The sequence below is a fragment of the Aythya ferina genome (genome assembly GCF_964211825.1).
Source record: "Aythya ferina genome assembly, chromosome: 5".
Classification (NCBI taxonomy): Eukaryota; Metazoa; Chordata; class Aves; order Anseriformes; family Anatidae; genus Aythya; species Aythya ferina.
In genome coordinates this window covers 6,030,008-6,057,217 of record NC_140301.1, presented here as the reverse complement: position 1 = coordinate 6,057,217, position 27,210 = coordinate 6,030,008, and the positions used below count along the sequence as shown (strand labels likewise).

At 40.6% G+C, this 27,210-nt stretch overlaps 2 protein-coding genes across 2 annotated transcripts in view; both read left to right on the top strand.

Moving 5' to 3' along the window:
* Positions 1 to 231: 231 nt before the first annotated feature.
* Positions 232 to 4,107, top strand: LOC311438082 (tryptophan 5-hydroxylase 1-like; the record flags this gene model as incomplete). Its single annotated transcript, XM_084522131.1, is given in 6 exon segments — positions 232 to 284; positions 584 to 695; positions 697 to 711; positions 1,223 to 1,318; positions 1,921 to 2,054; positions 2,348 to 4,107. Coding segments are annotated over 6 exon segments (657 nt in total). The 3' UTR covers positions 2,595 to 4,107.
* Positions 4,108 to 5,034: 927 nt separating this feature from the next.
* Positions 5,035 to 27,210, top strand: part of SERGEF (secretion regulating guanine nucleotide exchange factor) — a 138,691-nt gene continuing 116,515 nt past the window's right edge. Inside the window, 8 exon segments of the mRNA XM_084521969.1 lie at positions 5,035 to 5,134; positions 5,794 to 5,932; positions 6,368 to 6,523; positions 6,856 to 6,950; positions 9,208 to 9,268; positions 10,445 to 10,558; positions 10,880 to 10,942; positions 13,521 to 13,679. Coding sequence (XP_084378095.1) covers positions 5,111 to 5,134; positions 5,794 to 5,932; positions 6,368 to 6,523; positions 6,856 to 6,950; positions 9,208 to 9,268; positions 10,445 to 10,558; positions 10,880 to 10,942; positions 13,521 to 13,679 — 811 coding nt within the window. The 5' untranslated portion in view covers positions 5,035 to 5,110.

Sequence of the window (27,210 nt, the reverse complement as noted above, 5' to 3'; positions counted from 1 at the left end):
TGCCCTTGCTCACCAAATACTGTGGGTACAGGGAGGACAATATTCCCCAGCTGGAAGATGTGTCCCTCTTCCTGAAAGGTAATGTTTTTGAATCTTGCATCATGAAGCCAAGCTACTCAAAGGCTGTTCAAGAATGCCAGCAAGAAAACTTATTTTTAAAAGTGCTGAAGACTTGGCCTTCATGCTGAATGTAATGATGTTTTGGCATGCTCAAGTGCCACCTTCAGAAGTATGGGACTTTCAAAAGCACAGCAGGTTACTGGAGAACTCCTAGTGGTGTCATTGTAGGCAAAGCTGGTTTAACATTTGATTGCCTTATAAATGTGCGGCTTAGATCTTAAATTTAGACATCTTCATCTAAAAATCTGAGTGTATTTACTTTTGTAGAGCTAGTATGACCTGCTTGGTTGCTTTCAGCTGAACTTGATTTGATAGTTCTGTCTTTTGATTTGATACTTCTCTGTCTTTTGGCTATTAATGTTTCACATGAGATATTGTATCTGTTCAATTGTGTTGCTTTTTCACTCTACAATGAAGAAAGATGATGAGATATATATATATATATTTTTTTTTTTTTTTCCAGTGATACCTGCCATGAGCTCCTAGGCCACATCTCTATTTTGGCTGGACTCAGTTTTGCTCAGTTCTGGGAAATTGGTCTTGCATCGCTTGGGGCATCAGATGAGGGGCACCTCCTCCCCCCTGCCAATTGTAGCTAGTGGTAAAATTGTTGCTATCTTCATTGGGAGCAGAATCTAAGAAAATACCATTCCTTGCCATATACCTGCAGGAATCGTGAAATCCAGTGAACTAAACATTTATTATTTTTTTTAAACACTAAGCAAATGAGGAACAAGCTGTAATGGCTGTCGTTCACCAAGGTCCTCTATGTCCAGTGTTTCTTTTAAGCTGAACCTGTCATGTCACGACAATATTTCTCAAAACAGATTTAAATTTCTGTGATCCTACTGGGATTAACAGCTTCCATCTTACCTGGATGAACTATATTATCTGACTTGCTTATTAGAAATGTGCAGTCCTGTGGTTCTTCACCCTTCCATTCAGGTTCCTGCCTCTTTCAATATGTGAGAGCGATAACCAAGCAACGACTGTATGACATCTGAAACTGTTTGACACCACCTGCAAATAGAAATGCCCCCATCTAGCTCACCACAGCATCTTTGCAGATGGCTGAATTATTTTACTCCCTTCTCTGTTTCAGTGCTACTTCTTCCCTGTAGAGTTTGGGGTGTGCAAGCAAGAGGGACAGCTAAGAGTTTATGGGGCTAGCTTGCTTTCTTCAATTAGTGGGCTCAAGGTAAGAACATCCACTGCTTATTTCCCTCCTTTCTTTGCTCATAACTGATTATTATTGTCACTGTTCTGCCATTTTTATGAGGTATAATTCTAAAAATACTTTTGGAAAACAAACCAAAAAAAAAACAAAACACAACCAATTCCTCAGTACCTACTGTAGGAATGACTTTTTAGGTGAATTCAGTGTGGCACTAATTACAGGGCAGTGTCCTTTTGGGTGCATGCTGAGCAGCTCCTGTGTTCTCAGAAAGCATTGTATGACTGGTATTTCTTAACCTTAGGTTCCAAGTAACCTATTTTGAGATTAAGACTCTGCTGGCTTAACCAGATTCTGAAAATATTGCTCTTGTTTGTAAAGCAGTCTTGTGTTTGAAGAACCCCATTTTTGACCCTTATTGGTGAAATATGACCCTTCGGAGTTATTCAGTTCATTAAGCTTAAACCACTATTCATCTGCAGACGTGTTTTAAGAAGCAATGCACTAAGTATGGCCTCACATCATACTTTTTTTTTTTTTATTCGCTTTTTGCTTCTTGTCATCTTCATCATGGATTCTTTTAGTGGTGATGTTCCTCTGACACGATAACACATTATGTTACCCAGCACTTGCTCTCTGGCAGTGCCAAAGTTAAGCCTTTTCATCCAAAGGTCACCTGCAAGCAAGAATGTCTCATTACAACTTTCCAGGAGGTTTACTTTATTTCTGAAAGTTTTGAAGAAGCAAAAGAAAAGATGAGGTCCAGTTTTTCTTCCCTGTTTTGTAGAAGCAGGTTTGACTTCGTGCATCTCTTAGCAGCAGGATCAAATCTTTTCATTCTTAGTACAGTTTTAATACTTACCTTTCCTGGGGCTGGAAAGCTGAATTTAATATTTGCTTGGTCTCCCATGTACTCGATGGAGGAGATGATGAACTATGTAGTAATTATAATTATCATGAAAGTGGTTTAGAAAAGTGGTTATTGATACGGATTGCACACAGAGGATGCATTTGTCTTTTGTTTAACCTCCCTCTCTTTTTTTGCTTGAACAGAGAGTTTGCAAAAACTATCAAGCACCCATTTGGCATGAAGTACAACCCATATACTCAAAGTGTGCAGATCCTGAAAGGCACCAAGAGCATTGCCAGCATGGTGAACGAGCTACGACGTGAGCTGGATGTTGACGTCGATGCCCTCAGCAAGATGGGCAAACAACTGGAAGTTAAACATTCCCATCATCAGTGTGGTGTGCTCAGCAACTCTATTCTTTTCCCCACTGATTTCTTTCTAGGCATGTAACCTGCTGTATGCAGAACCTGCCTTTACAAGTGGGAGAGTGAATGGCCCATATGGATAATCACTTTATTTGTTTCTCTGTTTAAAGTCGCTTACAGAATGCATTTCCTCCACCTCTATCCTCCCTGGATAAAAGAGTCCTAGAGTTCCTTTTCAGAAACTAGCAGAGGACTAGAGAAATCACCAGACTGGACCACAGCTGTGGTCTGTGGATCAGGGCTGGGAGCAGATGCTTCAGAGGGTGGCTTATGAGGCAGTCACAGAATAATTTGGTACAGGGAAATGTCTGTCTGACTCTAGTAGTCTATGCTGCTAATTTTACAGTACTGTAGACGTTATAGCACAGAAGCTATAGTAATCAGGGCTTCTATGCCTGTGCTATTAAGTTGAAAACTTGACTGATTAGGATCCAGGCATCAGGACACAAATAGCTGGGAAGCTCATTAAGATAAAATGGAGGGGCCAAATCTCCATTTTCAGAGAGATCATCTTTTCCCCTAAAAAATTGCAACTGTACTGATTAACATCTTTCTAGTAGAAGGCAGAGATAAAGAGCTGTTGCATGAAATCCTAATTCTGCTTATTTCAAGTCATTTGCTGTCATCTCAGAGTCAGGATTTTTGTTTCTGTCCCTGGTATTGCACCTGAGGGAAGGCACTAAAGAAATATCATTTGCCTTTTTCCTCACTGAATAAATTTAGCCAAGATTATAGCAAGCCATCACACAGTGACTTATTGCAATGCCTAAAACCATTTCCAAATTACAATTCGATGTTCAAAATGGCTTCACAGGACAAAGTGAAGCCCAGTTCTAAAATGGCTCTCATTTTAAACTCTGGTGTTTAACTTCTTAGATATGGCTAAAGCCCATGTCTTTTTTTATAAGAATAAATATCCCATTGACAGCTCAGTCACGTCATTGATTTTGCAAGCTGCACAAAGATGGATTTAATTTCTTCTTTGCTAAGCCTGAACACCTGTATTCACTATCAAGCAAATGAAAAGATCCAAACATTTGATAGGAAACAGTGTCCTACAATAGTTTCAAGCATCCTGTGTAGCTGTACAGAGCTGCGCTGCCTGCTGTTCCTGTCACCCTGTCTATGAAATGAATATATCTCTACAGGGAATGATATGTTTGAATGGAAGATCTGCGATGCATAGGGTGTGTTTTGTATCGTGCTAGGCACTGATTCTTCATATGTAGATCTTAACAGAAAAACCACGGTTTGCACCTGTGGATGTCGCTGGCAACATTGACTGAAATTGCAAATGCACTGGAGATGTTGGTCCAAGTCTTTTGGGAATTGGAAAGGGCTTTCGAGAACCTCTGTGCTTGATAATGACTGTTTCATATGCCTTCTGGTAGGCTGCATCTGCCCCATAAGCAGTCACTGGCCCTATCTTTCCAAACACATTCACTGTGTATCTAGACTTGATGTAATTTTCCTGTGACTTTCTTAATTTCTAGAATTGTGGTCTACAACATTTACAGTTTGTCACACCTTCAAATAGATTTTAGATGCTGCCTCTTCCTGAAGAAGAAGCAGTCTTTGAGCAGTGAGGATGTGCTGTCTGCTTCTGTGATAACTCAGCTGCATTTTAAAACATGATTGGATTATTATGTTGTTGAAACGTAGATCTGTGTTACTACAAGACTTTGCCTGAATTATGTATTCATTGAGTAGAAAACCTTACATCTCCTAAATTAGCACCTGATTTCAAATATTTTGGGAAAAGACAGCAGTTATGTCTTTATTTGCACCCGTGTAACAAAAAGTGTAAGTACTGCTAAAAGTAATAGAGGATGCATTTTCACAGGGTTAACATCTACGTTTGGCTTCACACACCCAACCTTTCTGCCTATGCATAGAGCAGTAACAATTTAAGTATTTTTAAATAGTGTGTTTTTAACTCTTGTTAGGCATTGGAATAGGCTGCCCAGGGAAGTGGTGGAGCCACCATCCCTGGAGGTCTTTAAAAGACATTTAGATGTAGAGCTTAGGGATATGGTTTAGTGGAGGGCTGGTTAGTGCTAGGTCAGGGGTTGGACGGGGCGATCTTGGAGCTCTCTTCCAACCTAGAGGATTCTGTGATTCTGTGACTGTGGAAACTTTAACAGTCAATAGAGAGCGACGCCTTTATTTTAAGATTTTGTGTGTTTAAGCTCTGATTCGGCTCTTCTGCCCCCGTGCGTTCATTCCCCGGGGAATTTTTCCTCTTTTTGTGAGGGGTGACTGGGGCGGGGGGCGGCGAGGGGGTCGCCCCCTGACGCGGCGCGCGTGAGGCGCGACCGTTACCCAACGGCCGGTACCCGAGGACCGTTACCCAACGGCCGGTGCCCGGGGACCGTTACCCAACGGCCGCTGACGGCTGAAACGGCTCCGGGGCTGCTCGGGCTGAGGCGGGGCCCCGCCGGAGCCGGCCCCCGCTCCGCCTCTTCCTCCTCGGCGGCCGTGGGGCGGGAAGGGAAGGGAAGGGAAAGCAAAGGAAAGGAAGGACGCGGGGCTGCCGGCCCCATGGCCGCGGTGCTGCTCGCCTGGGTAGGTGGGTGCCGGGGGCGGTGCGGCCGGGGGGAGCCGGGCAGCGCATCTGTGGGTACGAGATGGCGGTGCCGAAGGTGCCCTTTTGGGACTGGACACCTGAATTGGTTTAGTGGCTTCTGGTTTGTTTTTATCAACACGTGCTCTGTTTCCATTTTGCCCGCTGTGAGTTAAGAGTTTGTTCTGCTTTCCTTGCTCGGGTTCCAGAATAAGGTAGCGTGTCTTTCTCATCTTATTTTGGGGATGTACTGCTGGAAATTATTGGCGTGAATTACATCTTGGTGATGAGTAGGAACCGTTAGGATGAAAGCTAAACAGGTGGTAATCCTTTCTGATTACGAGGCTTTCTGTTTCTCTATTAGCTTACATTTAGTCTCACTGTGATTTATTCCAGCATATTTCTTGCAACAGTGGGGTTGCAGTGGCAGCATTCATAGCAGCAGATCTAAGATATTCGTGGTCTGTAATTTTGGGGGCCTTATGCAACAGCTGCAGGGCTGAAGATCTCCTTTTGGGGGATTTTCAGGAGCAAATACTGCAGGTTAACGTGTGACATGTTCCTGATGACCTTGTTTGTTCATAGGAGCAGAGCTGAGTGCATTTCTTTTTGTTAATTTTTTTTTTTTAACTTTTTTTTTTCTTTGTGTATGTATTTGAAGGGTGCAAACAGCTATGGACAACTTGGTGTTGGTCATAAAGAGGATGTGCTGATACCTCAGTCACTGAAAGATGTTTCCTGCAAATGTGAAGACATTAAGAGCATTACTGGAGGAGGGGGACATTCTGCAGTTATCACTGGTAAACACATCGCACTCACAAGGAGCGTACGACAGCCTGAAAGAAAGACAAGAAAGACGTGCTTCCCTGTTGATTTGGTGCTGCCATCTATCTTTGGCTTTTGTTTCTGAGCTTAATTGCAAATTTTCAGTTGCAAAACCAGTTCCTCTGATGCTTGTCAATATCCTGGGGAATTTTCTCTGTTTTGTTTATTTTCCGTGGTTATTTAATGGATTTGTGAGGACTGTTCCTTTACCTATTTCATACAACAGCTTTTCATACAAGGCTGTCAATTTTCCTGTACTGAGGATGAGAGGGAGAAGGCGTGTGACTTTTTGTGTGACTGCAGTGCCTAAAATGATAGAGTCAGTTGTCCTTGCCTGTCACAGGATCTCATGGCATATAGACTTTGCTTTTTAGTCTGTCACGTGGACATAATTTTATTTGTTATTCCAGGTGCTGGAGAACTCTTTGTGTGTGGCCATAACAAAGAAGGGCAGCTGGGACTGAATCACACAGAAGATGTACTGCGTTTCACTTTGTGCACTGCCCTGTCTGGCTTTCATGTAAAAGAAGTTGCCTGTGGCTGGGATTTTACAATCATATTAGTAGGTAAGTCTGCCTCTCTAGGAGCTGGGGGGAAATAGTGATGTAGAGAACACACCGAAAGTTCCACATTGCTATTGCTTGTGCAGTGCGTGGCACTCACAACTTCTAAGCTACCTGCAAACTAAGTTAGTCCCTGGTTCTTGTATCACCTTGTTATCTACTTTACTAACCGTGATGTGTAAAATAAGAAGCCTGTGTCCTCAGCGGCTTTGGAACAGGAGACGCTAGGTCTTTTTTGAGTTGTTTCACTGTGATACTTTTGCCTGATGGAATGTTACGGTGCTTTGTTTTTGCTCACTTATAGGCTGATCAGACTCTAACACTTTATTTTACAGGAACTGGCGTAGTTCTGTCATGTGGGTCTAATGCTTTTGGACAATTAGGAATTCCTCAGATTTCAGGTCCATGCTTGACTCCACAAAAGATTGAGGTAAAGATTTAAAAGGAATTGTGCTTTATTGCTCTGAGTGTTATGTTGCTTACAGCAACTGAAGGCGTGGCGACCTCAGTCAGCTTTAAGCCCGGCCCTTCAACTGTTTCTGAAGGAGTCTATCTGATGAAATGAATTTACAAAGTAAAGGACCAAAGATAGTCATTGATTCAGAAATGAGAAGCTAAGGCTGATTTCCTTGTTTGAAGAAGTTACCCACTTGTTATGGAAAGCTGTCTGTTTCACTTGTGATTAGAACAATTCATTAATACGTTTGGATGACATCTGCAGAGCAAGTCTGATGCTCAGGTGACGTGAAGTGACATTAAAGCTAATGAAACCATCTGACTTGACTTCAGCTGAAGTTTTGCCTCAAGTTTGTAAGAGACCAGATATGTTTTGCTACCTGGAGTTTACTCATACCTTTGCATGCCTTGTTCAAGGCTTGTGCTTAACTATTTGAATGATGCCTTGTAAAACAAAATAGCCTAGCAGTAATCCACCCTGAAAAAATAAATTGTGTGATAGAGTTCAACAAGATTAGTGATGTCAATTCTTCTGGTACATTGCTCTTCTGCTTCTTGTGCAGTTCTGTTTTTTTTTTTTTAAGTATGTGCTATTCTTCAGGTGCATTTATGACTACAAATTTATTTCCCACAGTGAGAACTGTAGTATTATTTCCTGGTCTTAAAAACCTTTAGATGAAATCAAGCTTGGTGATTCCCAAAATAGTATCAGTATGGGAAAGTATGTAGCTGCAGGAAAATCAAACTGAGACTATATACTTTAGTTAGATACTTTGAGACTAAGATTATTTATGCTTCTGCATGTAAAGGAACCAAAAACTACATTGTTTCAATTCGTGTTTATCAAACAGTATCAGCTTCCAAGGAAATAGGATGGAAAGCTACTTAACAACTTCTCTGCTGTCCAGTACCTCCTGTAAGTGCTAAAGGCTGGATTCTGGCAGCGTAGCTCATGTTGTTCCTGTAACTCGTGGAAGTTTATGGTGTTAACTGTAGGAGTGGTACTGCTGAGTGTGAGTAGGGAGCTCACAATGTAGCCTGAAACTGTTTGCTTCAACGTGTTTTTAAGTAGTAGGTACTGAGACTCCTGTAATATCAGAAAGGCTTTTTAATGTTGACTGCAAGCCTAACAGGGTAAATAAATTTCTCCCAGGTGTTCTAATTAATCCCTAATTTACACTGTAGCTCCTTATTTGAGAAACACTAATGAAACTCTTTTCCATCCAAATGAACTCTCGTGTAACGCAAGTGATAACCTCGGAGCATGAAGGATGCTCAGACAAGAAACAGCCTCATGGTTCATGCCAAACTCTGTTGTGTTTCTGAGTTTTGTGATGATCTGGGATTAACGCAGGAAGGGAGGACAACTGGTAGTCTGCTAGTGACTAGGGGTTACCTCACCTGATGCTCTATATCCTTGACTTTTCCTGGGAGCATCATTCCAGTACGATGCCTTGAAAGTGATGGTGTGGACAGTGCTAATTCGAATCTGTCTCCTCCCTGACCACAGGAGCCATTCATTACTCCAGAACATTTTCTCTTTTGTTTTGTGTCCTGTTCAGTTCTTGGACTTGATGCCATCTGTTTCATGTAGTGTATGGTCTACGAGAAGAAAAATAATTTTGCAGGGTAATCAGAACTGGGGAAATACCAGAATTGACTTGCTTTGTGCAGACATAACTCACTTGTTTAATGCACACGTGCTGTGGTATAGTCTTCTGTTGCAAGATATTAGCACCACCTATGCTGAAGGTTGCCCATCTGCTGTATTGTTTGGATCACAGGACTTTGGAACTTATTGCAGGTCACCAGTATTTGCTGTGGAGGTTTTAGTGTAATTGTTGAGGAATGTGAAGTTAAAATTAAGAAACAAATGTTTTGTATTGCCAGGATTCCTTTTTTTTTTTTTTTTTTTTTATATGAGGATTTTGACTGTGCCTTTTCATTTATTGCTGCAATGCAGCACAATCATTTGCTTTGATATATATATATATATATATATATAAAATATGTGTATATATATATATTTAAAGATGTTTCTACTAATTTTTTTTGGCCAGAATGCACTTCGTTTGTAGTACAAAACATTGGTGTACATTGTGACACGCAGGCTGGAGTTGTGAGAACTAGTTTCATAGTGTTCCACTGATGTGTCTGTCGTATTTTGTTTCTATAAGCAAAAAGTATGAAAACTGCTATTTTATTTTTTTATTTTTTTTATATTTGAGCAGTCCCTGAAAGAGAAAGTGGTGGATATTGCTGCAGGACTGAGACATGCCCTTGCTGCTACAGGTAAATGTTATCATTGTATTGTCACTTCAGTAACAAACAAAGAAAGCTGTAATGTGTGGACAGTAAATGTGCTAGAAGCATCTTCCTGGAAATCTCTGGTGAAAAGTTGTTCTCCAAGAACTGAAAGTTTGGGAACAAGGTGTTTTTGTGATGGGTGGAAAACTCATGCGATTCTTTTCTCCTGTTCTGAAGAAAAGTATAAAAGGAGACTTTTCCTGGAAAAAATATTTCTGGTCAATCAAAATATCATAGTATATTGAACTCTTTAAATTATAATATGCAAAAGAATTAATTTTATATAAAATGTTTCAAAATGATACTGCACCTGAAATATGGCTGTTTGAATGATGTAATTGAAATAGACACCTGGAAAAAAAAAAATCAATCTGCTCTTTTACTGAGGGGAGAGAAGAAACCTACTCAGAGTTCACTCATGCACCTTTGAAAATCTGCTCCTCTGACTTTCTTCTGTCGTCTCCTGTGTGTATGCTTTGGAGGGCTGTAATTTTTAAATATTTCTTTTGCTCTTCTTAGAGACTTTGAGTTTGTTCATGGAACAATAAGAACTCAAAAACTTGCAATTGGCGTGATTGCATTGCAACAACAAACTGCACACACTCTTTTATTTCAGTTTAGTTTTACGTGAACTTCAGTATGGATTCCAGATAGTGGAGTCTGACTGAAGGTGTGGAGGAGACACCTGGAAGAAGAGTGGCATTCCTGGTGCTTGTATGAATATTTGGGAATTAAGCTGTCCTGAGCTCTGCATTTAGAAGACATTTTGATTTAGGGCTAGGTCAAGTCTTTGGCAGTTCTTGAGCAGAAGACTAGTGGCTTTACTCCTTTACTCCTTCTCTGTGCTGGATGCACAACCGCATTAGCACAAAGAGAAGGGAATCCTGTTACTGAGTCCTTGATAACTTCCTAATAAAGGCCTCAGCTTAGTATCTAGTTAGCTTTTTTTTGTTAGCTGTACAATGACGCTAGAACTGTTTGTAGCTTGGTTATATCCTAAACATATGGATAACTCTGGTGCCATCTGATTTTGGCACAACAGGCTTTTAAAGTATAATTCCAACTAGTGAAAATGGAGTGGATGTACCTTTTAATTAATGAGTTAAGTTATTTTGTTAGTGGTTATTGTGTCTTAATCTTTTCTGTGTTTGCTCTGGGAAGAGAGTGGCTTGGCGTTACAGTGGGGCACTGGCATGGCATCTCGGGCGAAGCGTGCCAACCAAGGAAAAATGCTCCCCCTCTTCCTGTCTGCAAAGGAACCCTGTGAAGTGACAGGTAATCCAGGAATGTAATTTCTTTGTATTTCTGCTCTTACACCTTTACAGTTTTGAATAATATGTAGCATCCTTTTTGTTATAAAGCCACTTGGTATTATAAGCATGTAGTTGACTATCTAAAACAGAGTGGGCATACAAGTTCATAATCTATGGGGAAAAATGATACTGAGTCTTGCAGTATCTGTGACCGAAAAGCAGAAGCTTTTGTTATAAAATTCATTATCATGGTATTAATTATACTTGATACAGCTCTGTATTTTATATCTATGCATGAAGTGATATCTGCTTGAGCAATTTTATAAGACTGATTTTTCTCTAGGCCTGGAAGATGTAAAAGTGAAGAGAGTTACTGCAAGCTCCTATCATTCCGTGTCACTTACAGGTAGGACTTAGATACAGAAGTGCAAGTCTTCATCTCAACTTATAAAAGGGTTTTGTGCTCTGGATAGTTCTGTCAATTTTGGCTGGGCTGGTGAAATTTGATCTAGCGTAGTGCTGGTTAGCTGTTTTGTAGTGGTTTTGGATTGTGAGAACTCTATGGTTTTTAAGACCTGGATTCATTTGTTGAGTTCTGAGATCTGTGTGTTGCCTTCATAGGGTCAGGTAAATCCTTATAAATAAATAATAATAATAAATCCTTATAAATAAATAAATAAGTAAACCCTTATAAATAAGTAAGGGTCTGGGCTTTGAGTGGTAAGAAACTCTGAAGGGATTTGGGAAACTTCTGCAGCTGCAATGTGACATTGCATCAGGTATCTCTGGTTGGGTGGGTGCTGGCCTGAGTGCAACCCTTTGTGTGAAAGGGCATATTAGGTGGCAGGAAAGGCTGCTGTGGCTATCCTGCTTCTGCCACCTGAAATGATGGCTGTGCTGTGTGGGAATGTGAGATCTGAGGCAGTTCTACTATGGCAGTGTGTTTGTCTGTGTGAGGCAGTGTAAGAGCAAGAGGCTTATTAAAAGCTGCAGGAAATTGCTTTGATCACATAGGCACTTGCATAACTTGTGCCATTTGTTCTTTGATCTCGAGGCAGTGCTTCTGTGCTGGATGTTAAATATCTGGTAGTGAAAGTCTAATAAAGAATCTTTTTCTGGCATACTGGGAGAAGGAGGAACGGATATCTTTTCATCTGTAATCTTGCAATTCTGAAGTGTGGAAAATACATTGAAGACAACTCTATACCAAACTTCATAAGGAGAAGTTCTTAGCAAATATGCAGCCATCTGGTACCTCTGCCGTCATTAAATGAAGTACTGGAGTATTTGCTTATGCAGAGAGATTTAGTTGTATGGGGAGATGTTAGATGTCAATTACACTGAATTCTGAGATTCGAAGTCTGTGTGCAATTAGTGAAGAACTGTCAGGACAAATAGAATCTGCTATAGCTAATTAGCACACTCTGTACGTTTAGAGAGCGAACAGATCATTCTTTCATGCTTTTGCTTTTTATTTGAGAGCAGTCTATTTGGCAACAGGGGTACCAAATATAACAAAGTAGGTGCCAGAACTTTTAATAATGTGTTGCTATGCTGCCCTTCATCCTGCATTAGCTTCTAAAGATGCCTGTTCTTTTAAAGTTAGTGTGGAGTGTAGTATTTAAAAAGTGAGCATCACTCTGGGGATTTTTTTTTCTAGGAATTTCATGCTCAATGACGTAATTTTCTTTGGCTCTGTTTTGTGAGCTGCCTGCTGGTGGGATACTAAACACCAGTAATCAGGAGGTTTTTGATGTAACTGTTGAAGTGTGTTGTTATAAACATGAATGGCAGTTCATTAAAAAAAAAAAAAAAGTTGTTGCCAAGTCTTTAGGTTTTAACAAAACTTAAAATGCTACTCAAGAAATGAGATGAGGTTTGAGCATGTGACACCTCTTAGGATCAATTAAATGCACCTTCTGCAGAGGAACAGGCAACGAGACAGTGTATTTTAGTTGTGGAAAATGCCTTGTGGATGGCCATAGTGTTTTTCTTTGTTGAAACAAGCTGCTTCTGTCATGTCCTTTTTCTTTCTAAAAGGTGTGTTTGTTTCACCTTGAAAGGGAATTTATTAATGTCAGTGAGAGACTTCTAGAAGCCTTGAGTGTTGTGGGTTTGTGCACTGAACAACTTTATGCTGCCAGTTATGGTTTGTGGTCTTTCTGGGCCTGTCCCTAGGTGTGTAAGGTATCTCTTCTGCTCATGCAGGGGGACAAGGGCCTACCTTCAGGAGGTCTGATACAGCTCAGTTATGTGCTGCTTATGGTTTGTTTTATAACACAGAGGTCTAGAACCTGGGCTGAATGATCTTGTGCTGAAAAGATTGAACTAATGATGTATGATATCTGCAGAAGGACTCATCCGAACAATTCTCTTGTTACTGTCATTTGGTTGTTAGGCTGTGAGCTACTCCAACTTAGATTGGGGAACCACACAAAGCAGTGTGGATGTTTCTGTAAATATAATTATCCCTGTGGGTGGAATCCTGGAGTGGTACTTGCACAAATGCTTCTGCAAAGAGGATGGGGAAGAAAAGTGATTGCTTACAGAAGTCTCAGGAGTTGTGTAGCAGTGCCTTGAGTCATGATATTTTGATTTTGCTTTGATGGGTAGTATCTGCTTTGATTATATTTTCTTAGCCATGCCATGTTCCCTTAGGAATTGACTGAGCAAGGTGGGGCAAGGAGCATTAGACCGTCCCTGCTTTGGGGGAGTTAGTGAATTTGCTGAAGCTGAAGGCAGCAGGAGAGCTACAAGAAGAGCTGGGAGCCTGCAGCTCCTCTAAAGAGACTGTCAGAGCTTTCCAGGTGCTGGAAGGTAGTTACATTATTTGCTGTGATCTACAACTACTGATATTCTAATTATTAATTGTGTGTAAGTGGTTAAGACATTGTCCTTTCCTCAAAATCATTGAGGCAGAGCACGTATGTGGTGTTGTCTATGTATGTCACTTTCAACGTGTTTTACTTCTTTGTCTGTTGTAGATGAAGGACACCTCTACGTCTGGGGTAGCAACAAACATGGGCAGCTAGTGAGTGAAGAGATTTTCCTTGTTGAGCCCAAGAAGATAGAGACTCAGTTTTTCTCTCATGAAAAGATTGGAGCAGTTTGGAGTGGTTGGACCCACTTGGTGGCACAAACAGGTAGGACATGTAAAAAGCAGCCAGGTGTGGCGCTAGAACAGTAAATTCCTAATTACTTGCAAACTGTGATCTTATTAATCTGACTGTTTAGTTCTACATTTTCACCTGGGCAGTGGTGGTCACAGACATCCTTTGGCTTCTGTCCCTGAGGTATTCTGCTTATTTATGAAGAGGGTCTACTAAATTCAAAAATGCAGAAGCACCTGCACATGCATGCTAGAGGGATGCAGCCTCTCTGCATCATCAGGTTACTGTTTTTCCAGAATCTAGGTAAGCTCCTAAAGATCATGCTGCTGGGTGAGTTATGGCATCGTGGGGGAGAAGAGAGTTTGGTGGAAAACTTGCTTCAGAAAAGAGAGAAGTAGGAAAATGTGGCTGCAGCTTCCAAGGTATGTGACTGTGGCAGGAAGGTGTGGGCATGAGAATTAGGGAGTGGGGGAAGATAATCCCGAGCAAGTGTCTCTCTGAAAGGCATAGGGGGTTACAGGTATGAACTGTTCCCAGGTTACTTGAGTCTTAGCTGAGGATCTAAAAAAAAACAGGCAGAGCCTGTCTGTCTCTGCTTCTGCCATCCACTTTGAGAAGACCCGTTGCATTAGATGAAATAAATGATATGGCTTTGCACAGCTGTGCTGATCTTCCTGTATTTCAAGGCTGAGCTTGGCTTCTAGTGCTGCTCTTTAGTGAAGTGGTTAAGGACAGATAAAATAATGTGCTCAGAAAAGAGTCAAATAAACTAACCTGGTTTGAGTGTCTTGCTTTGGTGGTCAAACCCAGAAAATGTTTAGAAAAGTGAAAAGAGGCCTCATTAGTTTGAAGAGAATCCCCTGGAGATGAAATGAAACGTTTTGTTCAGTCTGTACAGCTGTACCTTCCTGGGGACCTTTCCAGTGCAGGCAGCATAAAAGATGACCACGTGCAGAAGGCTGTCAGTTTAGGAGAAGATGAGAGGAAGGTTTTGCAGTAATGACGTTGATGTGTAAAATGATGGTTGATCTGATGAAGGTCAGTTGAATGCATTTGTATTGCTGCTCTGTTATGAAATGCACAGGCAGGAGAGAAAAGTAGATAGATAAGGCATCTGAAAGGTATTTGTTGTCTTCGTGTGGACAGTGTGTGCAATTAGCTGTTCTACACTGTGTGATATGGTAATTAAGACTAACAAGAGGATGAAATTATTTTATCAAAGACAAAGAACAGCCAAAGTTCTGTTAGCAGAAGGGTAGCATGCATCCATTTCTGCTTTTGCCTTGTACAGACATGGAAAGGTGAGGAAATAAAGAGCTGACTGAAATGTTTTTCTTAGAACCTTGTTGGAGGTTCTCTTCAGAGCCTGTTGGCCTGTCAGGAGACAACTGGACAGGAAAGAAAACCGCAGAAGGGCCACAGATGTGTTGTCATTAGTTACTGGGTTCTGTAATTATGGATACTGGTTCAAGGAGAGCTTAGACTCAGCATGGATAGTTTTATTAAAATGGAGTTCTTACATGCTCAGCAGTCACCATGTGTTTAAGTATTGTATGCAACTGGTGCTGTAAATACTAAAACAGCCACCCACTGATGTCCTTGCTCTGTGAGAAAAGTGTCTGCTTTAATTACAGTATCCACTCAACGGGATGCGTGACTGGAAAAACAAATGGGTTAAGCATTGTGTTTCATGGCATTCATTGTATGATATCCAAATACATGAGAGAAATGTCATGTAAAAAACTACATTACTCTGGATGCCCTCTTAGCTATTGAAGAGCTGTGTTTGAACTCTGATTTTTTGAGAATGTTATACTGAAAACTTCAGAGCTGGAGTCAATACTATGTAGTGCTTGGAAACTTTTCAGGTGGAGTAAAGGAATCTCAAAGTATGTGGTTCTTGAAAAAAGTGCTTAGTGTCACTCTCACTGTAACAGAAATGGTAAAAAACAAAAACAGGATAGCCTACTTTTTAAAAAGACGGTCTTGTCAATATGGCTTGCCTAGCTTTGCTATTCCTTAGTGACATTAAGTAAACTCTCCATTAAGACTTCTCCAAAGTTTTAGAAACTTTATAATATTTATTTACTTATTACAGAAATTAAGTAAATATTTTAGTAGGTGATTTTAAGGAGCCGGAGGAGGAGGAGAGTATGTTGACTGACTAGCAGGGATACTTTTTTGTTAATCTTCAAAGGGAATTTAAGTAAAAATAGGTTAACTTTACAGCTGTACGAGAACTGGCAAAGTGATGCAGTGGTATAAGTAATTGCTGTATTTAGAATTCCAAATATCTTCAAAAGTCAATGGACTTGAACCTAAATCATTTGGAGTAGGATTTTGAGTGGCCTTTGGCAGCTTTTGAGAATCAATCAATCTCATGGGATTTTGCTGAACTGCTAGGCATATTGTGAGCTAAGCACTTAACTTTCTGAAAAGTCACTTATTGCAGTTATCCGCCTAAATGCAGCCCACGTGAAAACTTTTCCCTGTATGTAGTTCTTCCCCCATCAATTTTACTTCATCCTAGCAAAGGAGGAAATGCTGCTGCAGTTCCTGGTGCTGAAGATGAATAAGCCAAAAGCTACCAAACTTTTTTGATTACAAAGCCCTATCAAGAAGAAAAATAAATAAACAAATAAAAAACCCACCAACAAACCCAAAATTTTTCAGCACTCTCCTCGCTGGAAAGGAAGAGGAGGAGTGGTTGTTGGATGAGAAAATGAAAAGAGAGGATACCGTAGAATGTTTCCATTCACTGTGAACAGTAGAAACGTAGTAGCAACACTTTGGTTGCTATATCTGAAGTCTATTGTTGTGCTATTCGCTGAAGATAATGGCATTTCAAGAAACCATGACAAATATTTCTACTTCTATATGGATTTTGTTTCCAGAACATTCATCTTGGTCAGAGTAATAGTGATAGAGCATTCATAATTACAGCTAGCTTGACAGTAAATTAGAACTCTTTTTGGAAAGATACAGGAAGAAACTGGGTGTGTAAAACCTGGATGCTCACAAATTCTGCCATTTCAAAATAGTATTTTGATCTTCATCTGCCAGGTGAGCATCTTTGGTGTGGAATTAATGGAAAAGTGAGTGGTTCAGTCATGTTAAAAGCAACCACCTGGAGGAATAGCAGGCAGTTTCTTGGGTGCTGTGGTTTGACACTTTTAAAGCGAGTCCAAGCAGATTACCAACTCCTTCAGAAAAGAAGGAATACAGCAAAATATATTTTCTTTGTTCATATTAAGCTTTCCCTCCTATGTAAACCAGCCTGTTTTAAAAGACTTTCTTTGATTTTTCCTTCATGCTATTGGCAAAATTTTTCATTGTAACCCAAAACTAAATACAAAACATTTTTTTTTTTTTTCATTTTTTTCCCACCAGGTCTTTACAAGTGACTTTAACTGCACCTGAAATCACTTTAATGCCTGTATCTCTTTTCATATGTTATATTCTGCCTTGTTCAGCAGCTGTGCTGGACGTCCCATTTCCAGTCATTTCTCTCGAGAGTTTGGTCAGCTCTCTCTTCATTTGCTGTTATTTCTATCATAAAAGCAGGTAAGTTTCAGAAACTTAATTCCTGAGATAGGAATCGCTTGACTGAATAAAGTTAAAGAGTATTTTCATAGTGTGTTGTCTTGTTCATCCTCACCCTTAGCCGTTTCTCTTCAGATCCAGTTCTTTATTCTTCTTAATCACAGAGGTCTCTCTTGGACTATTTCTGTTGTACACAATCTTACTTGAAGGATTTTATCGGTTATTTTAAAGACAGCTGCTACTTTTTACTGATTCTTGCAGAGGGGATGCACAATTAGACCTTTACAGCACCGCTAGTACTCCTTCAAAGTAAGTTGAATTATTCTGCTGCTAGTGATGTTCCTAGTTAATAATGGTTGGTCCAAAAAAATGAAGGCTAAAAGACTCTGCTTCTTGATCAGGTTCTTGATGATAACATGTGAACTTTCTGGTGTCTTTGGTTTATTCATTATTTTCTACATGAATACTTCTATCAACTAACCTTGAAGGCACGCATTTCCATTATGGCAGGGCAGTACAGTTGTTGCTTTTTATATGAAGGGCAGACCAGATGCATTCTTCTGGCCTCATGCTCTAAGTACCTTTCTTTTCAGGTGCCCGCTCTGTAAAACCGTTTGCATTCTTTCCAGCACATTGCTTAATGGTACAAGGAGCACTGCTGCAAAACAGGGGATGCTATTTTGCAGAAGACACAGTTCTTTGCATGTCTGCTTAACAATGTCATCTTTAATTTGTGGTCATTCTCCAATTGATTCAAAACCTTTGAGTGTAGCTGCTGAAGGAGAAGATATTGCTTAGATTATTTAAAAGAGAGCTAAGTTGTGCCTGTAACGCTGAAGATGTAAATTGGGCTACTTTGGGAAAAGATGGAACTGATCTGAGTTGAAGGCAAACCTAAATTTAGCAAGAGAAAATTTATAACAACTTGAATCATCAACTTGTTTCAAAACAAGATATTTTTTTTGACTCAGATAACATATTTATAAGCCTTCTTAATCTGGCCTGCTTTATTACCTAAGTATTCTGAATACATTCATTAGTCTATTTTTCGTATGACAACACACAAAATTGTGATGTGTTTGAGCTCACATAGAGAATTCCAAGCTCTTTCACCCAGAAGGAGTTACCTTAAGGATGTAATTAGTGATACATTTGCTGCCTGCGGAAAACTGCCTGCAGCTAACAAGTCTTGAAGAACAAAACACAACCAGATGCCTTGACATAGGCTGAGTAATATTCTGAATCCTTATTCAGAAAATGCATGTGAGTCTGTGCTTGCTTGAACCTCACTTGACATCACGTATTTCACAGAATTTCTAGGTTGGAAGAGACCTCAAGATCATCGAGTCCAACCTCTGACCTAACACTAACAGTCCCCACTAAACCATATCCCTAAGTTCAACATCTAAACATCTTTTAAAGACCTCCAGGGATGGTGACTCCACCACTTCCCTGGGCAGCCCGTTCCAATGTCTAACAACCCTTTTGGTGAAGTTCTTCCTAACATCCAGCCTAAAACTCCCCTGGCGCAACTTAAGCCCATTCCCCCTCATCCTGTCACCAGGCACATGGGAGAACAGACCAAAATTTAGTCCACATAAAACCACTTTGACGTGGTCTGACGTGCTAGGGACCTACATGATAAAACAGAACCTCTCTCCTGTTTTTCTGATGCAAATGGAAGCGCATCCCTCCAAAGACTGAGAGCAGACAAGGCATATTTCTAATTAGACCCAAGAAGGAGGCTTCCTGCTGTAATTGCACTTGTTTGGTGTTTCTCTGGTGCCAGTCACTAAGTGACACTCAGGCCTTCCTGCCAAGTGACGCAGTAGCTGCGGTGTACCTGCAGCGAGGCCAAGTGTAAGGGTGCTCTGGCTCCCAGGCAGTTCAATTTCAGCCCACTAGAGGTCCTTTCCTGTTTTCTTTTGAATCAAGGCTCTGCAGCCCTCATACTGGAAAGCATGCTTTCCTAGCCTGGAAATTTTCAGCAGTTCCCTTCCTAGGAATGCAAATCCTGATTTTGTTGTGGGTGATCTGTGATACCAATAAATCATCTGTATTATGGGGACTCTTTTTAGCTACTATGGAGTGATCTGCCAAAAGGGACTGTGGCTGGGAAATGACATTTAGAATAATCAATAGTTCAGAGATCTTGCCGAAGTTGTCTGGGTTTATTGGGTGCTGTTGTTCTGGAATCTGTTTTTTTTTTGTTTTGTTTTTTTAAAAAAAGGCAAAAACATAATATTGAATATTGATACTATACCTACTAAGAAAAATAATACTTTTTTTCTTCTGCTTGTTAAAATCTCTTAGTGGTTTTAGTCAAGGATAGACCTCTGTTTTAGTAGTTAGTGATAAAGCAGCAAATGCTGTTTTAATGATAATCTTGTAGGAATAATTGCTTTTACTAATGCCTATCCTTGCTTTGTATGGTGTTGCGCTTACTTTGGGTTTGAAGAAAACGGATGCCAAAGTGTATTTCATGTACTGCATGTAAATATGTGCTGAATTTTGCCTTGTTTATATGGGAGAACAGAATTGGTGACTGTTTCTTGCTATGTGAATTTTGCCAACTCTGTAGGATGCTGTAGGGCACAATCTGGTGGGGCAAACTGCTGACTTTCTATCAAGACAAGGGTGTTGTGTATAAATTTTAACGCACATGTGCATGCATATTCGTAGATGTATGTGTGTCTGAAAACAAATATATATAAAAATTGAGGATTGGCGAAGAAGGGTATTTATAATTCAAAGGGAGCTAATGTCAGCTATCTTTTTACCCTGGGAACGATGTGACAGGTCAGTTTGTTTTTTTTTGTAGTGTAGTGCACGTAGGGAGCAGAGACGAGGCACGAGGAAAGCTCTGCCATCTTCTAGCCTCCTTATGATGCTATGTTTTGGTGCAACAACTGGGATTTTTTTCCCATTTGCTTCAGCTAATAGGAGGGTTTGTGATTAATTGCTATATGGGAGAATGCAAAAAGGATCTTGTGTTCATCTTCAAGGTGACCTTTTTTTTTTTTTTTTTTCCTGTTTACACGCTTTGCCTTATATCAAACCTTATTCATCCTGGCCAAATACACAACTCTATCTTTTTGTTGGGAGGCTGTAGCAGTGTAGAAATATTTTTTTTCAGATATGATGATTCTTAATTTAGAAAGATATTTTGAAAAATAAGTCAAATTCTGTCTTCACACTGTGCTAGTGCTATTGTAAATTTTTTTGGTGTGTGTGTGTATTGCTTGTGTGTTGTACCTCACAGAAAGCTTGGAGCAATTTACAGCTTTGCTATGAAGGTAATACAGAGTGTGCAATTCCTCTTCCAGCTATGCAAGAGAATGGCTTCAGAAAGATCAGATGGCTTCCTCAGAGTGTAATCCAGGACCTCCTGACTTTTTCTTATGTTCCATTTGAAAAGTTCTCTGTGAGCATGTGAAAGGTACTAAATAATCTCTTTGGCACTAGAGTTTAATTCATCTCCTTATGTGTATGACTGTGGTACTCAAGTACTGGAGAGCTCTGCGATCACCAACCACATGAAGTTCAATAAGAGCAAGTGCCGGGTCCTGCACCTGGGACGGGGAAACCCTGGCTGCACGTACAGACTGGGCGATGAGACGCTGGAGAGCAGCCTAGAAGAGAGGGATCTGGGGGTCGTGGTAGACAGCAAGTTGAATATGAGCCAGCAGTGTGCCCTGGCAGCCAGGAAGGCCAACCGTGTCCTGGGGTGCATCAAGCACGGCATCGCTAGTAGGTCAAGGGAGGTGATTGTCCCGCTCTACTCTGCGCTGGTGCGGCCTCACCTCAAGTACTGTGTGCAGTTCTGGGCACCACAGTATAAAAAGGACATGAAACTGTTGGAAAGTGTCCAGAGGAGGGCTACGAAGATGGTGAAAGGCCTGGAGGGGAAGACGTACGAGGAACGGCTGAGGTCACTGGGCCTGTTCAGCCTGGAGAAGAGGAGGCTGAGGGGAGACCTCATCACAGTCTACAACTTCCTCGTAAGGGGGTGTCGAGAGGCAGGAGACCTTTTCTCCATTAACGCCAGTGACAGGACCCGCGGGAACGGGGTTAAGCTGAGGCAGGGGAAATTTAGGCTGGACGTCAGGAGGGGGTTCTTCACAGAGAGGGTGGTTGCACACTGGAACAGGCTCCCCAGGGAAGTGGTCACTGCACCGAGCCTGTCTGAATTTAAGAAGAGATTGGACTGTGCACTTAGGCACATGGTCTGAACTTTTGGGTAGACCTGTGCGGTGTCAAGAGTTGGACTTGATGATCCTTAAGGGTCCCTTCCAACTCAGGATATTCTATGATTCTATGATTCTACTTGGGGAGATGATCTGTCCTGGAACTGAGATCACTCTTTTCACAGTCATGTTCCTCTAGTGCACTAAAGGATGCAGCTGACACTTTTCATATGCAGTTCATTCTTCTGCTGTTATTTTCATAGAGAGGAAGCTGTGTATTCAATGGCGTCTTTATTACTGATAGAGTGGGGTATTCCTTGGCTTTTTTTCTTGCAAATGACAATTTTTCATTGGTGGTTGGGATCCACAGCTATTAGTAGGATTTCTGAGTCAGTGAAGGGAGAAGGAAAAAAGCCTTATTGAAAAGGTATACTGAGTGCTCTTAAGTCCAATTTTTGCAAAGTGGCTTATACCGTGTACCTGCATCATCCTCTTTTGCTGGTATCTCACAAGACTGACTTAATAAGCTTGCTCCTGCTCCCTTCCCCTCTTCACCAACAATGGTGCTTCCTATGATCTACGCATGCCTTTAATGCTTAGCTCTTCAAAAATACCCATTAAGCCCTGCCTTGTAGTGAAGTACTGTTCTCTCCTATATTATTTTGGCACTGTTATCCCCATAAAAACAAATGGAAAGGGTTAACGCAGCCTGCATTGGATGATTCCATTTGATGCTGTGTTGACTGTTTCATCAGTAGATGATGCAATAAAGGGAAGGGTATGAGTAGCTGTTTAGTGCCAGTAACGGCTTAGTAACCATTTAGACTGTCAGATGACAGTCACACATCTGAAACTGGAGCCCCTACACTTCTTAATGTGAGAGGTAACTCCATTTGATGCAGTGGGATGCTGGGTTTTGGGAAAACAGGTAAAATGCTAGAAATTAGCTAAATCAAAACCTGTGAATTAATATTAGCACCTAAACCCCTTGAACAAGAACTTGCAAAATGAGTGTTCAGTAAAGAAAACTTTGTCCATCTGCCTGATGGACTCTAACTGAAATCTGGTAATTTCACTTGTTTTTCTCTGTTCTAGGTTCTATGGTGTCTTGTTGTTCCTACCTTCTCCTCTGTAGCTCAACATTATGAAGCAATGGGAACTGATTCTTTGCAGGCTTCCTGTAACTGTTTCTGGTTGTAAAAAATGGTGTTACTGTTGTGCACTGTAAGTCAAAGCAAGAAGGAATGTCAGCTGAAGATGTGTAGGTTTTAGAGCCAGATGTGGCTGTCACAGAGGCAGTTATAGGAGTTACTCTAAAACATGTTGTTGAATTATACCTGGATACCAGTGTGAAGCCCAGAAATTTTTGCTTCACAGAAACATAACTTCCAGAAGACATGCAGGTGATGGTAGGGTGTGTTTAATTTTAAGATGCTGTGTTGCAGGTTCAGTGACTGAATTAGAGCACCAGTAGAACTGCTGTAGTTGCCTGGTTTACAGTTGCACTGGGAGGGGTGAGCCACTATTCTTCTGGTTTGGGTTCAAGCAGGTCTGGAAGCTGTTCGAGGATGCTTTGAGGTGGTGGAAACTCTCTGCTCTGGGTAGTTTGTTCCAATTCTGAGACTCCAGCTGAAGACAAAGAAGAAAAACGACCAAGTGAATAAAAAAGGCGGAGTGGAGGCTGAGCTCAGATAATAAGTGGGATTTAACAGGAAAATGTTGCCAGCATTAAGACCTTGTGCCACATAATGTACTTGGTCTAGGGCACTTTAGAAGCTCTTGTAGGACTTAAGTGGGAAAGTTTTGATTTATAGAAAAGTCTTTGTTGTCCCTAAAGACATACCGTTTCCTCTCTGGTAGTACCGTCCTCCATGTCATGGAAGACAGAGAAGATGGATTTTCAGTGACAATGAACGTCTGATGGAGACATCTCCCAGTGGTGTTCATTACTTGACTTGTCAATAGCTAGGTCTTGTTGTGACCTGGAATTCTTCTAGGTCAAGTTGACAGTTGGATTTGGTGATCTTGAAAGTTTTTTCCAACCTAGATGATTCTATAGTGGTTACTCTGAAATGATTCCTAATAAAAATATTGCATGTTGCTTTGCAGTCATCTGTTTGCTAGATCAACTGGTATCTCGAAGAACCATGACTACAAGTGATGCTGTTTATCACCTTCTGTAAAATACTTCCTGATATTACTGAATCTCTTGAGAACTGAACAAGTATATCTGTTTAATACATACCCAAAAGTGAGTGTGATACTGAAAGCTGTGAAGCTTGAGAAAGAATGAGTAGATCAAGAAATAAGTTTTTAGTGTGTATATTGCATGAGTTTTGAGTTGTCATCACTTTGGAAGCTTACACTGGTGATGTGGTAGGTTTTAATATATATTTTCTCACGCCCCGACTGATAAGGGAACTTCTGGTTACATTAAAAGTAATAAACACAAATCTTTGGATACATCTGGTTTTGACTGGCAAATTTTAAAACTTCAGGGCCTCCCCTGAAGGTTCTGCATTTGATTATTTAGGTTAAGACATAGAAAGGGGAGAGAAACACACAAGCACGAGCTTGGGGACCAAAATTCAGAGATTAAAGCTTTGCAGAAAATTAGTGTGGGATATGTGGGCAATTTACAGTCTGCAGTAACAGGATTAAGGATTCTAGGTGCATATGGGAATTGCCTTATTTTCTGCATTGTCATCAAAGCTGGCTCCTTGCTCCATCACAAATCAGTCTATCACTGCTGTTTCAATGTTGATAGTTATTTTTAAGCAAAGCTTGTATAAGGCTGAAGCAAGAGTTGACGGGACTGGTGTAGTCTGGTACTTGGGAGGCCAGTTCAAGGCTGGCTGCCAGGTGGGAGACAGGAAGGGTGCTAGCTCTGGAAGGGGCTGGGATCACGTCTGTGGCAGGTCTGCACCTTGTGGATGCTCTGAAAACTGAAGTGTCTGGGAGAGCAAGTATGTAAAAGTGAATGCTCACTTGGCATTGTATGGATACATGTGAGATTTATAGGCATGGAACCAGTGTTTCAGTCAGTACAGGATGTTTAATGCTATTAATTCTGTGTGTTGGGTTCACCTTCTGAATCAGATTTATTTAATCTTTTTCTATAGACATGTAACTAAGTATTTAAGCTCTGCAAAATATGTGGCTATAAATTATAGCATTCTGGAAATTCGTGGCAATTCACCATTTATTTTTTGTGAACACATCAGTGCAAAGTTGATTTAAAAAAAAAAAGAAAGTAATTCATATGAACAGAATTCTTCTTTTTGGCAGAAAGTTCCTTTACAGCCATGAATCACCCCATTAATGCAAAAACTTTGAGGAGGATGCAGTAAAGCTAATGAATTGATGCACAATTATTTTTTTTCTCAAGCACTACAGTCTGGGTAGCCCTGTGATAGCTTTTTCTTCCTCTTTGAGGAGGGAATGTCCTCATCAGAAAGAGTGACTCTTTAGGTTAGTCCTCCCCTTTTGAAAGCTATGAAGGCAGATGTTCAGGTTCCTTGTGGGGTCTTCAACCATTTCTCTTGGTAACCCAGAATTCTGCCCCAAAAAGATTGGTTCCTGTTGTTCCAGTTTGATCATCGAGTCTGCCTTGCCTGCAGGAAGAACTGTTTTGATTCCTCTTTGCTGGTGGGAACAAACAAACCCTGTTTTTTCTCAGTTAAGGAAATGACTTGGCATGGCTCTTGTAGAGGTGCTTGGGAAAATTGAACAAAAATGACAAGCTTCAATATGACTTATACAGAAGCTCTGTTTTCCTCTTCCTGGAATCACTTTTCCTACTTGCTGGAGCATGGACTGGTCTGTATCTCTCTAGCCCAACATCTTGAGCTCTTTGAGGCCTGGAGTACACACATTCAGCCAGTCCTTTCTGGAGAAGAAAAAACAAACCAAGGCTCCCCAAAAGCCCAAGCTAGTGACCTGAAGAGCCCCATTCCTCAGCCATTTGTGGAATTTACCACATTATTATCTGTTCCTGGGGTTTTAATGGGAATTCATTCATCAAGCAGCAAGGAACTGAAATTTATAGATGGTTAATTTGTGGAAGACTTCTGCATATGAGACTTAAGCAGCCAAATCATACAGAAACTCCTCTTTGGGGAGGGATGGCAGGGCTCGGATCTTGCCAAGGCCACTGTAGAAGATTTGTTCTTTTAACTGCCAAATTGCCAGCAAATGTTGGGGAAGCTTTGCTGGCAAAAAATAGATCTCAGTAAACCTTGGCTCTCCTGTGTTTGCATTCCTCAGGCACAGCAGATTTTGTCTCCAGCAGCTATGGCTCAGCAGCACAACAGGAGCTTTCTATTACATCCTACTCTGTGTCAGTCCCTCTTGTTTAGTTCTGCCTTACAACACAAACGTTTCTTAAATATTTTTTCCTGTTCTTTAACAAGTACTGAATAAACAGAACCTGTAGGTTGAGTCTGGCTTATACAGTTGATCTTTTTTTTTTCTTGTTTCACAGTATCAAGCTGTTGTTACTGAGTTAATGAATTTTTAGTGCACTGAACATTAAAACCTCCTGGATTTTATTTTCACATTTCAATGGATTTGAGTTCTGATTGTAAATAGCTAGAAGGAATTGCTACTTTCTTTGGCTTCATTGGCTGGCATAACTCCTTGGCTTTATTTTTTTAAACTTACAGCTAGAGTGTGTGTGTGTTTGTATATTGGTTTGGGATTTTAAACTTCTATTTCTGCTGCTCCCTAACTTGTATGTGACTTTAGTAAAACTCTTGAAGAAATTCTTTCTATGGATTAGGGGTGTTAGGGATCAGACTTGGTTCAGTGTGAACTAAAAGTAGTTTCTGAAAGGGTGATATCAAGTGTTCAGTTGCTCATATGCACTGTTTTTTCACAGATACTTGCTAACCATCTTTTGAGTAACTTGTGGTGTTTCTTTAGTAATTAATTGTCCTTCTTTTGCCCATCCTTGTTCTTTGTGATTTTCTGATAGTGCAGTAAATAGTTGTGTGAGCAGTCCCCCGTTATGCCACTTGTATGGGAGAAGAGAAGCATCAGATGCTAAACCTGTGCTTATTTTGATTAAAGTTCTATATTGTGAAATAGAAATGTTAGTCATTGGCATTAAGGGCACAGAAACTTATATTTATTAAAATTTTCCCTTGTAAACTATATTGTGTTGGCAAATGGAGATTCAGGTAGTTGAAATTTGAGACTCGAATTGAGATAGATTTTTGTTAAATTTACTTCATGATAAATGCTGACTTATTTTTAGCAAGAATTGTCGAACAGGAGAAAATAACTACGGTAAGCTTTGCAGATCTTCTCTGCTCATCTTATGTGTATGGTATTCTACTGCCTTTCCTGCAGTAGAAGAAGATACAGTTCATGAGGCTATTCTCGCCAAGTTTTCTTAACCATGACTTTGTCATGCTTGCTGAATTCTGGCCAGATGCATTTTGGTAAGTACTCCATGACTGGAGGAGTTTGGAAAATGACTCAGTCATCGTTCAACAGAACACTCCAGGGCTTTTTTTAACATAGCAGTTGTGTGGGAAGAAGGGCTGTGTTGTATTCAATTTCTCTCCTACTGTTTTGTCTTGCCGTATCCTCTCTTTTGCTGTTGGAAGTAGTGATTGTTGTGGACCTAAGTAATGTGAGTGTCTGTCCTAGCTTGAAGGAACTTTGGTCTTAAAAAGCTTTCAGAAAAGTAAACATAAATGTGGTATAGATTTTGTTTAGCTCATTAGTGTGAGAGAGAAGTTTGTTTTCTTTGGTTTCTGTGGTTGGATTGCAGCAGTTCATGGCTAGCCATGTATTTAGCAAACATCTAAACAAGGTCAGGTACATTA